General features: G+C 37.8%; 1 protein-coding gene across 3 annotated transcripts in view; it reads left to right on the top strand.

Annotated features, from left to right (window-relative positions):
* Positions 1-1,882: 1,882 nt before the first annotated feature.
* The window catches only part of tspan4a (tetraspanin 4a), a 32,558-nt gene continuing 19,497 nt past the window's right edge, over positions 1,883-14,943 (top strand). Inside the window, exons 1-2 of one of the 3 annotated variants that reach the window (XM_043233619.1) lie at positions 1,883-2,016; positions 6,582-6,661. In XM_043233619.1, coding sequence (XP_043089554.1) covers positions 6,599-6,661 — 63 coding nt within the window. In that variant the 5' untranslated portion in view covers positions 1,883-2,016; positions 6,582-6,598. Of the gene's footprint in view, positions 2,017-2,778; positions 2,927-5,241; positions 6,662-14,943 lie in introns of those variants that run through there. The other 2 variants (XM_043233618.1, XM_043233617.1) reach the window with 2 other exon arrangements.

Raw genomic sequence — 14,943 nt, 5'->3', positions numbered from 1 at the left:
CGCGCCAGCGTGGGGGCGGGGCCATGGCTCGTGACGGCATCACGTAATGACCGATGTCGGAGGGATTGAGCCACACACCTTACATCCAGACGCTTTCAAATAACTTCCCTTCACATATCTATGATCATCAATTAAAAACTATATTTCTGTTTTCTTTTTGATTTCTATGTTTCATTTCATAGCCAGCATTCACTGCATTTAGATTAATAGAAATTATTCGACTACAGAAGACGTGAGGCCAGTCTTAAAGGGATAGTTCACTTTGAAACAAAAATTTGAAGTTTATTACTTACCCCAAAGGCATCTCTTTTTTCTTCATTGGATCCAATATTGAGATTTTTAACTCAAACGGGTGAAGTCTGTCAGTCATATAATGGTCAGTACAGGGAACTTTCTCTATGAGAGAAAAAACACATACACAGAGAATTCAAAATTAAACCACACGTATCGATACACTGATGGCCTAAGATACGAAACGATCTGCTGATCAGAACACCTAGATGACCCCCGTGGACAGATCACCGCAGCCAGACACACACACACACACACACACACACACACACACACACACACACACACACACACACACACACACACACACACACACACACACACAAAATAACTCCACTTAACTGGAAATGAAGTGCTGGGTGTCCGGTCAGAGGAGAACTGGCCTCAATCTGACACTAGGTTTTTTTTTTCACCATTCTGTCACGGATGGAGTTTTGGTTTCTTTAAGTTAAGGACATTTAATTTCTAGAGATTATTGTAGATTTGATTTCACAGACCGTCTCTGCATTAAATAAATAAAATCTTGTCATTATACACCACTATCACTCTATTCTCCTGTTTGATTCTGTTCAGTGCTTTGACTCAATCTGTATTGTTAAAAGCTCTATATAAACAAAAGTGATTGAAAGTGCCTTTTTTTGTTTCTGGGTCATTCTATGGAAATGTCAATTTTTCTGCCTTAAATATTACACCATAAAACACTTTAAGTTACAATTTATTTATTTTTAAAGTGCTTTATTTTAAGGTTAAAAAGTAGTTTTTGTACCATTCAAAATACAATAATGTGTTCATAACTATCAAACATATGACATAAATGGCAAGCTGAATAAATATCATAACGTATATATCATGAAAACAGTATGATGAGTTGTGTCACTGGTGTTAATGTTTAACAAAAATCTGTTGTTTTGAATTAAAAATTGCACTTGACTTTCTCCTCCCTATTTCCTGAAGATCTGTGAAAAAAGGCACCTGTCTTTTTCAGTTATCAAACATTTTCTGATTTATCTCATGATTTCATATGATTTCTTTTAAAACATAATAAACTACTTAATTTAGTGAATATACAATGATTGACAACATGTGGATTGATTCCTTGAAGCAGACATTTTGTAAAATGCATTTTTCCTGAAATGTGTCGCTGTTGTTAAATTCCTTATGAAGAGCACCAGTGAAGATCAGTAGATCAGTCTTATGTGTGTCACGGGTCTCACTGGGCAGCTTTTCCTGTCACATTAAATCAATCAATCAATACCTTAGTTTCTTGCATTTTCATTACTTTTCTGCAACTCTCACAGTAAAAACGTAATATTGCTAAAGAAGGTAACACCAGTGATGAAAATGGTACATGTGGTCTTAAAATAACTGCACAAAATAAATAATGTTGTGGACCTTTCCTTTAGTGTTAGGACGAGCCTGCTTAACGGAGAATCTGAAAGTGTCGAAGTGAAAGAGAACAAGTAGTTCAATGGAAACAGTGCATTACTTTAACGCAAACAGATCGTATTGTTTCTACCCTCCAGCAGGTGGTGCTAAAACGCTTTTGCACGTACTACAGAAAAACTCAAGAAGAAGAAGCAGCAGAAGAAGCCACGCCCAGCGCCGCCGCCAGAGGGAGACAGAGACACTCTGCACCGAATAAACGGATAAAACTCGCACGACTTTTACTAAACATTTCATTTATTGAGGAGATCGGCAAAACACGTCGACACGGAGGTAATTAAGGTAAACACAATTTCAGGCAACTCTAATTATAATCTATTTTAAAATAAAACGTTTATAACAATAACGGTTTGTTAATAAACAGTGAAAGTTGAGAAAATCGTGTCGACACCGGAATACAGATTAGATTTCTTCTTCGTGTTCATCGCGTGATTTCAGCGTCGTTACGCTTTCTTTCATCGCTATGGTTACAGACGTTAATGAACGCTTAAACACGGCTTGAAACGAGCCATTTGATCATAACACACTAATATAATAACATAATGATTCATACAAGGGATGGTCAGCCAGAGATTTCAGAAGAACACGTTCAGCTAATAAACAGCTGTATTGTGAATGTTTGTGATACTTAGAAGACAGTATATACTGAAGCTTAAATACAACTCTATAAAAAAACATTCTTTATGAAAGTTTACATTTAGGACTGTAAATGTGTATGTGTGTTTGACAAGCAGATGTCTTATGTGTTTAAAGTTTTTATGTTTTGAAATTTGATTATTACAGATGATTGAACGAAATATTTCATCTCTAACTCAAACTAGATGCATCTTTAGATTTGGGATGCATATGAAAATAAAAAATGTTTTTATAATTCACACTACATGAACACCAAGCCTCAACACTTTTACAAACTCAAGTTCACTTCAACTTTTGCTATTGCAGTGAGATGTTTAAGACTTTTGAGGTAGACAAAAAAGAGAGAGAGAAAAAAACCGTATTCTAGTCCACGCAGCGTATAAAAATAGAGTCTGAGTTAAGAATAACAGCATTCTTGAGATGCCTGCCGTCGGTCCCTCCCTGAGTCTGACCAGAAGCAGAGCGAGAAAAGAGCTCGACTTCACCATTAAACACAGCATGGACTAAAACAGCATCTTCTGAGATTAAATCATAAGACAGTGAAGCGGCTGCTGAGGTGAGTCGTTTTCTTCAGTTCAGATGGTGAATGCTGTTAGAGACAGCAATCAATCAAACTAATATCTGCTGAAAGCACATTTCAAAACATCTGACACTACTGCTGTTACTACTTGCTCTTTTTTTCTGGCTTCTCGCAGGAAAACACTTCATTTCAGTCACAGTGGAAAACCAGTGCTATTGGTTAATTACTACAGAATGATCATTTATAATAGTAATGATAATTGTTTGCTAAATCTATGCATTGCACTGAAATAGCCTCACAGAGAGTCTTAAAACATATTTGATTTCTTCAGAAGATCTCTCCACTTATTTAGGTAACTCAAATTCATTAAATGAAGTTAGCTTTTTGTTATAGATTAAATTGTTTTTAAAGTAATTTTCAGGTCTCTGCTTGGTAAAGTAGATCATAAGAGACGAATAGAGATATTTAAGAAAATATATGACCATCTTTAGTTTAGGCTTCATTTAAAGGCATAAAAGGCCATCGAACTGAAACAAATCAAATAAAACAAGAAAAAAACTTTTTTTCTATATTTGCTGATCTATAGTGCGCAGGCTTTTGTTATCCTCAAGGCTAGGATCTCATCACAAACTGTCCTCAATTTCTACACTCAAAGGTTTAGCAAAGATGATATTTTTATCATATTAAAGTGCTACATGAATGATGAAATCGGGATAGAAACATAATAAATTTGTACAGTTCTGTGAAAACGTTCACCACTACGGTTCAAGTTCACTAAAATCATCAGGCGTGAAAAAACACATTCAGATATACTACTTAATGCTAAAGAACTTACATAAAAAAGCTTTTTCACAAAATCTTTGATTCTCTGTGGCTGTTTGCTATAAAATCTGGCTCATGTATTCTTTTGTCTTTGACCACAATTCAAACCTTGATATGATTAATGTCTTCAGAATCACTGAAACGTGAAAATGAGCTGAGAGTTATCAGAGAGTTGTAATCTGGCACAGAAATCAAGCTTTGTGGCTGTTTTTCTGCTGATTAACAGAGAATATGAAACTTCTTCACCTTACTTATGGTTGTTGAAAGGAAAACTGATATGAAATGCATCTTATTTTGTGAGAAAATTTGATATGCACAACTAAAGCAGGCATTCATTTTAGAATTAATACTCAAAGATGAGTAACAAGTACTGGATTTCATTCAGTAAATATGAAGCAGGGCGGTGTAATCAATATGGATTTTATACGATCATGTAATGTGAGTAATTTACTATTTTATGACATCAATTTTATATTTATAATGCTGTGTCATGTGTTCATATCAAATATTTACAACATAATTAAGAATTTTAAACATGTTGTAAATATATGTGAATATATTGTCAAAATATTGATGGTTCAAGCTGAATGCACCTTGGTTTATTAAAGGGAATCTTAAAATAATGAAGCTTTAGGTCATTAAGTCCAAACATTCTACACATTGTTTGCATGTATTTGATTGCATAAGTGTTTTTAAATCAGATCAGACGAATGCATAGTCCTCTAAAATGTATGCACCTTTCATTGATTAGACAGGGTTAGATTGGATCAGAAGATCTGAGCAGAGAGAGACAGCAGCGCTCCTGATAATGAGGGCTGGATTACTGAGGTTTACAGAGACTCGCTGCTAATGAGGTTGACTGCATTCATGTGAGTTGGGAATAAAAACGGTTATCAGGAGCAGATGAGAGTTTCATAAACCTTTGCACTGCAGGACCTAACGTACAGATCACAATATTTTGACAGATTATGTTTATATGAACACTGAAGGCTGAACAGCATGACTGAATGTTCTGTATTCATTTATTTAACACAAACACCAAGGGATATAACAAGGAAACACTAAAAATATAACCATATATTTTTAGGAGAAGAAACACGTTGAAGGAACAGATTTAAATGAGCTCTGTAATACTGAACCTTTTTGTTTGCGGGTTAATTAGCTCTCAGATGCATCCTGCAGTCAGAAGAATCTTAACTGAGATGTTATTTGTGCATCACAGTATCAAAACAAAGGCACACACTGACATTTACTCTAATCGTGATGAATGTCAGCGAGCGTGTTTCATGCTGATACACCCCAGCAGCTCAAAACAAGAGGAGAAGCAGAGATGAAGAACCAGAAATGAAAAAGTGTGTTGCAGAGGAGATATTCTGCATCACACGGCTGTAATCACTAGTAAGGGTTGCTGTGGACTGATAAGAAGAGATGTGAGATACAGAGAAGCTGTGTGTTGAAGGAAGATGGCGAGCAGTGGAAGACGATTGGCTGAGCAGTGAGGAGGCGTGGCCAGAGTCTGAATGATTTGTGCGACAGTTACCGGAGAGAGAGAGGCGAGAGACTGTGTGTGTGTGTGTGTGTGTGTGTGTGAGGGGGTGTACGAGCGCAGGAGACACACACAGAGACGGTGGTGCTCCGCGGCAGCTGTTGGGTTCTTCATCCCGTGAGGATCAGTCTCTGCTTTATACCTGGAGTGAGCAGCGCTCGACGCAGCCAAGGACAGAAGAGGGTGGAAGGAGGGAAGCCTCTCAATCCTGAAGAAAACCTTCCCCGCCGAGAGGGACTAAGACGCAGAGGTAGAGGAAGAAGCATCAAGAAGCGTGGATAAGGGATGTCGAATTTAAGCAAAGAAACTGACTGTAGGTTTGACAGAACATGAGAAGCAGGATAAGGGACAGGTTGAAGAGATGATGCATATGGGCAAAACTGAAGATTGAAACCTCGATTGGCAAAGCGGGACAAGCCTCAGTGTACTAAAAAGCGCCTCGCTTCATCTGTATTCATCTGTTCATTCATGCCGTCTGGGAAACCTTCAGATGATTTGGAGGTCAAGAAAATACTGGATTTTTTTGCATGGTCCAGCCCCGAGCAGGACTTCTCGTTGCTCCTCTAGCAGGTGTCCAACAGGACGAGTGTTGTTTATTGGTTAGGAGGCCAGGCCAGAGGCACGGGTGCCAGCATACACATGTCAGAAATGAATCGGGTCAGATGCATGGTTGTAAAAAGGTGAGCTGCCATGCATCATTGTGGTAAGGCTTTTTCCGTAATGAAGCAGCATTAGAGCAGCTATGCCATTGATTGAGGATCCAGAAAGGATTAATTGCATTGCAGGAAATTACTGAAGTGCGTCTGAAAGATATTGAGTCTGCCGTGTAAAGTTATCAAACACTGCTAAGGACTGTGGATGGACCTCTGTTGGACTTTATTGCTACACTTCCTACATTAATTTAAATGCTGTATACCCTGAGTCATCAAAAAAAAATAATATTGGCCATGTTGTAAGGGTTGTGGGCTTGCGTTTTCCAACTTGCCGCCTTATCACTTTTCTTACTTTGTGACTTCAGTCTTGCAAAAGTGGGGATCATTTGGCCCCTTGGGGTCCGGGCTGCGGCCCCGGCCCCGGCCCCCAAACCAAAAATGCGTCGCTCCAGTACAGATGAAACGCCGTACCGCCGCAGTCCTTCACTGGACAGCAAGTCAGGCTCGCCGCCGCTGCGCTACAGCGGAGAGTACGAGTACCACAGCTCGCCTTTCGTCTTCGGCCTTCGCACCACACCGGGGTCAAAGAAAGCTAAAGCCAGCTACACCACCGCACAGGGACGGAAATATGTGGTGTTTTACCTCGACCTGTCCTTCATCTTTCTCCTAGAGCTGCGCCGCTGCAGGATGGCCGAGGGCTGTCTGAGGGCCCTGAGATACGGGATGGTTGTCTTCAATCTGCTCTTCTGGGTGAGTCTTCTTTCTCTACGTTTCATCTCTGCAGTTATTCTGTTCAAACGGCTCTGCTTGAGAGTTCATTCAGACAGTTCAGTATTTACCCCTGCCATCCAAAAAAATCTTTATTTTCTTTAGCGCCTTTGAATGATCTTAAAGTGTTAATACCAAAAATTGAAATGAGTTTCAAGGCGATATTTATAAATGCTAAAAGATTTTGCTTGACTTAGCTCAATAGATAAGGAGTTCTGTAGTTTTGGACTTAGTGAAGAAAAAGCCTGCTCTCCCGTCGATCTTAAACGGGAAGAGAAGATCAGTTCGAATCTCAATTACAATCTCTCATCTCTTTCCCGCTTTGTTTTCTGTCTAATAACTGTCCTATCATAATAAAGTAAAAACTAGATCTGGTAAGTGATTCAAATTGTTATTCTAATGAATTACATGATGTGGCGATTAATCAAATTAATCTCAACTCAAAGTACTCCCAAAAGATCATTTAAAGCCTTGTTGTCTAAAGCATCAAACAGACAATACAAAAATTAGCTTTAGAAAGAAATATTTTGTTTGATTCAGCATAAAATTTCTTACGAACACTGTTGGACCATGAGGGCGACTTAATAATGACAAAATGTTCATGTTTGGGTAAGTAAATTATACCTTTAATAATGTATTTTATTATTTACTATTATTATTACTATGGAAATATAAAATTATTTCCTTAATGAAATGATACTCTAAATATTAAACACCCAGTTCATTCTAAACCTGCGTTAAGAAATTAAATGCTGCTGTGATGCACGTAGGTCTGGGGTGGGGCAAGAGCTTCAAATGTGCTAATAATTATAATGAGTTATTAGAAATTTGTCAAATTCGTGTTATATTCCTAGCCCTACAAAACACATACACGCTCAGAATACACTGTATCATTACGTTCTCAATGCATGTTGGGTAATTTGGTGCAGTTCACTTTCACACGGGGCCCAATGTGAGATAGGGATAGAGGTTTCAAAGAACTAACCACTCGAACGACGGCCCTGACACTGCCCCTGCAAGTGAACCATAACTGAACTCATCCGTTCAGCCCTACCAGAGTTTGTGTGAAACTAGACCGAGACCACCTCTTGAGCTGCGCCTGGGTACAGTTCTTCAGTCTGCAGACGAGTATGACGCTGTACTCATATCTGTCCAAAAGATCCGCAGCAAGTGAAACAAACAACCATAATGAGACGCACCTGAAGAGGTGGACTCGTGCAGCTCCAAACAAACTCTGGAAGGGTTGAACAGATGTGCTATTCTGGCCCAAGCCTGGCTTTTGTGGTTTTTGTCCTGACTTGAGTTGAGCTTCTGTTCTCTGGTGAAGTGAGGGTTTGTGTGATCAGGCTTATATAACTTGTTCTACTACTGACACTTTCTTTGGTAAGAATGTGTCTACTAAAGCCTGAAACACACTGCAGGATTTTCCTGAAACAGTCACAATGAATTCTGACTGGCCACAATTGTTTCACGATGCCAGTCTTTCGTCTGCAGCGGCTGAAAATCATGCAGTGTATCTTGGGCTTAAAACCTTGATTGTGGGGGTAAATCAGGCCTGCCCAGTCCTGTTCTGGAGATCTGCCTTTCTGCAAAGTTCAGGTCCAACCCTGATCAAACACACCTGAACTAGTCAATGAAGATCTTCAGAAACACATGATCATTACAGACAGCTGTGTTTGATTGGGGTCGGAATGGAGCACGGAAGTAGATCTCCAGGATTGGACCCGGCTGTGCATATGCTCATACTCTATTTATTTTTTTAATTTATGGCATTTAGAATCAGCTGTGTTTGTTGTTTGCTGCCATTTTCATTTTATCACTGGTCTCACACAGTACTGTTGAACATATATTCCACTAATAATAACCATTCCTGCATAAGAAGAATGTTTTTATGTGCGAGTGTGTGTGAGGCAGAGTATGTGTTTGTGTGTGACAGTGTGTACGTGAACAGAACAGTAATAGCTTCGTCAGGTGAGACGGTGTGTTTTTCTCTCTGCTGACTGCATCTCTGGATGTTGCCTGTGCTCCGATGCTAAACATGCTCTGTGTTGGAAAACCTGACTTCTTATTTTCTTCACACTAAAGCCTCGTTCAGACTGTCAGCCCAAATCAGATTTTTTGGGCAAATCCAATCATATTTGGATGGGCTGAACGGCAACAAACCACATAAAATCTGATCAGTTTTGAGCTACATTCATATGTGGTTTGGAATCCTATTCAAATAGCATTTCTTGAAATCTGTTTCAGTCTGACGGCTCAGATCGGATTTAGTGTGGCTTTTTCAACGTCTTCACACTACATACAAGTAAACATGACAGATGTTTTTCCAGAAAACAGGCTGAACATTTTTGCAGGAACATCTTTGTGTCGTTGTGAAGTGCAAGTCAAGAAGAAGAATTCAGTATATTGCTATTCTAGAACCTATCTGAGTTTTAAAAGTAGTGAAGAATGGCAGCATGGAATAAGTAACATTGCTTGCGTTTCAGCGCTTCACAAGATGAAATATAACAACACCTCATGGTACCATCCCAAAGAGGCACAAAATCACTCTCACTGACCTTTCCTGGACTGTCCACAGCTGCGGGAACAACCTCCTGATCTCAAGCCATTTTCAAAAAACATCTCAAGATCTATCTTTTTTGCCATCACCTAACCACTTAATACTAGCACTTACCTGTTCTAGCTTATTGAATCTAAAATAGTATTCACTTGAATTTGCACATGTAAAAACATTAAATATAAAAACATTACAATTATACAAAAAGAAGGCTGGCCTGTTAGTTTGCATTTACAGGACTTAATGCACAGATCTGTTTTAAAGGTCCCATGTCATGCACCTTTTTGGTGTTTTATTTTAGGTGTTAGTTTAGGTCCTTAAGAATATATATCTGTGGTTTAAGTAACAAAACATCTCAATATGTTTTTACAGCTCCTTTCTCAGGAGTTCTGTCAAAAACAGCTAGATTTTGGTCTGTCTAATTACTATTCATGAGCCTCTCTTCTGATTGGCCTGTTTTTCGGAGTGATGTGTCAGCACTAGCTGGAGGTGGCTCTTTCGAAACAGCACAGATTCGGCTACATAAGGAGCTTAAAATATCTTCTTCTTGTGAGGCTGGGTGCCAGAAACGACATAATACAGCCTCGAATTAGAAATTTGATCGTACATCCGATGTTACTGCCTGACTAAAAACTGATGACAGCTGTGGTAAAACACTAGAAAATGAGTGGACTGAACAGAAAAAATGCTTGAGTTTGCACACTTCATATCAGAAAAGGTTATTTGTTTTGTTATGGGCACGTCTAAAGTTTTATTGCACCTCACGACTATGTCGTTATGAAACACTTTCTGTGTGCATGTGTGTAAAACAACTGACAATTTACATATAATCATGTGTTATTGCATATGCATTGTTGTGATTAGCTGGACTAGTGACTAGTTGTAATGTGAATCTGATTCACCTCATAGTAACAATCCTGTCAGATTGTCCATCTTCATGAGTGTACAGTTCAGCCGATCTGATTTCATCTGTTAAATTCTCTGGGTGGGTAAAGCAGAGAAAGGGGTGGTAACCTTTTCTTGTATGACGACATAAATAGAAGTTTCCAGATTGGTCATATGAGCTTTCATTTTCCCAAAAGAGAGCAGGATACCCAGGGTTCGGTTTACATCTGTCACCATTTCTAGCCACTGGGGGACCGTAGTCAGGGTAGGGGAAACTCATTTTAATGTATTAATGTATAAAACCTCATAAAGTGAAAATTCCATGCCACGGGACTTTAAACATACAGTATCAGTTTCTATTCCATTACCATGTTTATTATTATCAATCATTGCATATTCAGATTCAATTCTGATTCAAATCATTACTGACAGTCTAGTAGCTTGAATTATTATTATTATTATTATCATCATTGTTGGAGAGTTGAGGCTGACACATATTCATTTCACTCCCAAGAGACTCATACACTCAGACACACTAAACACACTTACATGCACAAACAAACAAACACTAAACACACACACACACACACACTCTGTTGTGGTGTTGAATGCTAATAGTTAACTCTGGCTGTTTAGTCCAAGCTAAACTACTGCAAGTCATCACTTGTTTACCTCTAAAAGCAGTTTCTGAAACACTTCCACCCAAGAATAAGCAGTCATTTTGCCCACAGTGTGTAATTATACCTCACTGTCTAAAACCATGTCCGTCAACACCCTTAGTCTAAGTAAATGTGACTTAAAGAGCAATTAGTGCCAAAATAATACAGTAAACAGGACAAATTTAATGTCACTACACAACCGTTAGCATTGTAAAAATACTCTGGTGTTCCTAGTGAAAAAAAAAAAGTTTTTGCATTTTTTGCAGTGTACATAAGATCTAACCACAGAGACGTTACTTGCGTTATATTTATATTTCGTTGGAGCAGGGTGACCTTGAAGTTAAAAAATACAAATAAAAGAAACATCATCCCACTTTCAACCACTTTTACTTCCAGCAAATTTCTTAAAATGTGTAAATATTTTTTATGAACATAAAACAGATTCAAAACCGAAACTAACCAGGTCTCATGGGAATGATGAGCAGAAATCAGAAATCCTCTCGTCCTCATAGACGTGGATGTGACAGATCTCTCTGTGTTTCTGGATGTGGTTACGTGTGGTTTATCTCTGTAGTCTGTCTGTGTCCCTGCAGGTCTTCTGGGGCCGGTTGCATAAAGTGCTTAGACTAGTCCTACACCTAGTCATTTTTATTTCTATGTAATACTGGACATAACTCTTTTTAAATAATGTTTTATGTATTTTGCAGAAAAACAGATTAGTCAGATTGAGATATGAAAAATAAGATTGATTAACTGCTGCCTGATCAGACTAGTTCTTAAATCTTAACACAGTAGCCAAACATGGTTTATTCATGTAACCCGGGTGTTTTCAAAGTCTGTAGAAAGATCTCTTTATTGTCATCTTTGAAGTGATTGTAAATATGACTTAAATTACCTAACATCTAAGCAATTAAGGGTTTTTCACATTAGAATTAGTTAACCCTGGGTCCATCTGAAAGTTTCACAGCGCTCATACTTTACCTGGGTTTTTCTAATCCGGGGTGGTGTAGAGACAGTCGGATGGCTGGATGAATCTCTGACGTGACGTTTGGGTTCAGCTGTGTTTGTTTCGCTAGGCTAGCACATCAATCCTTGACATCGCATGTGATTTACTCGTACAGCGAAAGATATTGTACAGTTTATACAGGCTTTACATAGCCACGATGTTAAAGCAGTGTTTAAAGTCTGACCAACTAGACAAGAGGAAATTGGTCAAATTTCAGATTAGATCAGTCTACCTGTTTATAACTGAATATAAATGGTCTGCTCTTTTTATCTACTCTTTCTATGTACTTTTATACACTTCTTTTTTTGTTTCTGCCACAGCACAAAGAAGATGAATATGAGGCAAGTTTGTAACGTTGAGGTTCTTTTAGAAAGAGTTCATGTAATCATTGGAGTACAGTATATCATCTCATCAAATCATTCTGATGAACTTTAGTATAAAATAGTAGAGCAACATAAATACAGATGAACTCTGATGAGAAATATGAGAAAATATGAAAGCCATACTTTGAGCCACCGATGCTTTTGAAGTGTGAGAAAAATGAGAGTAAAAGAAAAAGGAAAAATATGAAAGAAGAACAAAAGCATAGCACTGAGACAACTGAGGCTCATCCTGTAATCTAAATATAGTGATAATGCCTGTGATATGGCCTAAAAAATACAGCATCTTACATTTCTCTTAGTCGTTAATAAGGCCGCCGTCCGTGTCGCCATGGCAACCATTTTTCATTCAAGTATTTCCCAGCCACTCGTGTGAGAGTAAGTAAACTAAAGCATGTCCATTATAGCATTTGTGCTGCAGCAGTTTTATAATCTACAGATCATTCAAGCCCTGAATTATGAATAATTAGCCTGGAGTCATTTCCACTGGAATACCACTAATTTTCTCTCTTCATTCATCATTCTGTACTGTGATGGATCATTGTTAGGGTGAAGGCATTATATTATTTTGTTTTGTTGGGTCACATGAAATGAAATATAAATTTAACAGTATTTTGAGGTGTGATATTTCTGACAGTCATTCACATCCCTGTCTATATCCTCTAGTTGAATGAATGATTTTGACATTATTATTGGTCAGGACTTCAGCTATGAACTGATTTAATATATAATACGTTTTTATTGACATGTAAACATTAATCAATGCACACACACACGGAGCCCATCTAATATGGTTAATGAGAGTTTAAATGTGAATGAATAAAAACAAATGTCCAAATCTCACATGAAAATATTGATTCTGATTTTCCTGATGATATCATTCAGGCAAATACACAAATACACTAATAGGATACACTTTAAGGAAACCCAACTAGTCATAGAGTAGTGTTGAGTTTACTACAGCTCCAAACTAGAGAGGTTTACTCTTTAACAAAGAACGTCTGTTCATGACTAAAGTTCAGATAAATGATAAAGTGTCACTGTTTAAAGTGTACGCATATATACATGAACAATGATTATTTTAATGGATTTTGCAATGTAAGCATCGTAACTGGTCACCTTTATTGCTGCAGCAATTTATACAACTGTCTCAGATTCACAGGAATAGATAATAGATAATAACAGAATAGGTGCTGCAAACTGTAACAGGTATGAGACAAACAGATGTGTGTTGTGAATTATGTAGCACACTTGAAACCATCTTTCATACAATAATACACTCAAGTGTGCTACAAGAGGTTACTAATTACATTTTTAAAAACTAAGATAGAATGTTAAAAGTGCATTTTAGTTCATATTCATGGTTTCACAAAATAGCACAGTTGAGTATACTTAGATGATCTTAAGTTTATCTTAAGAAGTACTGAAGAATCATTTTTAGTATATTACGAAAATAGGGTACTTTACATTATTTTTTTACATTATGGAGGTGTACTTCTGTTTTACCAAGGCACTTTTATTTATATAGTGCTTTAACAATACAGATTGTGTCAAAGCACTGAACAGTATCAAACAGGAGAATAGAGTGATAGTGGTATATAATGACTAGATTAAGGCGTCTTTTTTTAAAATGTGAATTGAATATGTAACAGCGTACCTGAGGACACTTGAATCTCTTAAAGATGAGGGCACTCCAGAAAAGCTTGAAAGCTGCTTTTGTAAAGTGTTGAGTAACATGTATATGACTAACACTAACCGAGGCGTCTGAGGAATCAACAGGATTTTGGATGCTGTATGATATTCTTGGCTTTGGGAAAACTGTTTAGCACAATGGTCCTCCACTGGACGTCAACTGAGCAGAAATCCCTAGAAACGAGCAAGAAAATATTTAAATCCCACACAGCAGGCATTAAACCCTGCATTACAACCCTTCTTTTCACAGATTTCAGACGAAAGAATCATGTGCAACACGTTCTTGTGCTGTCGTCTTGTTTAAGCATCACAGAACAATGTTTTTTCAGAAAACAGTTTAAGATGTATCTTGAAACACTATCAATAAATGCTCCAGATCGCACTGAGCTTAAACATTCAGTGATTGCCAGGAGAAAACAGAAACCTGACGTACTTCTAAGTCATCCTGAGCGCTTTACTGGCCTGCCGTGTCAAATAAATGCTCCACTGATCAAACTGTGCTTAGCATAAAACTGTCGATAGATGGCTTGCCTATAGTCAGTCATCACACAGGAATTCATTCCCTGTGCAAATGAATAAAGGCGGCATGGGATCGAACCACAACTGTGGCTTTTATCTCGGTTCTACATGAAAACGTAATGCTGTTTTTTTAAAAATATGGTTCCAGTGTTGCTTCTGCTGAGCTCCAGAACATCTGCTCCAATGTAGGCAGCATTTTAAGTCATCATAATTGTAAACAGCATTTAAAGATGCTTTATTTTGGCCAAATTCCAAGGCTGCATCCCATACGTTCTTTATAGAGAAATATATCCCATACTGCATTGCGACAAGCTCAGTAAAAACATCCTTCCTAGATTGTGGAGAGAAGTTAACTAGACTAAATATTAGTAAAGATTATTTAATAGTAAACAGCACTGATTAAAGACTATAAAATTGGTCTAGTTTACCCAGTATTTAGTTTGCTGTGTTGTTGTTGCTTATCTTACAAAGTATTGAAAGCGATTGTGAAATAAAACATAATTGTGTGGGATGTGTGTGTACCTGGTATTCATCATTTTATACTATACAAGTCTAGTAATACTAGT

The sequence above is a fragment of the Puntigrus tetrazona genome, unplaced genomic scaffold (genome assembly GCF_018831695.1).
Source record: "Puntigrus tetrazona isolate hp1 unplaced genomic scaffold, ASM1883169v1 S000000897, whole genome shotgun sequence".
Classification (NCBI taxonomy): Eukaryota; Metazoa; Chordata; class Actinopteri; order Cypriniformes; family Cyprinidae; genus Puntigrus; species Puntigrus tetrazona.
The sequence above is the reverse complement of the archived record's forward strand: the minus strand, read 5'-3'. Positions and strand labels throughout refer to the sequence as shown.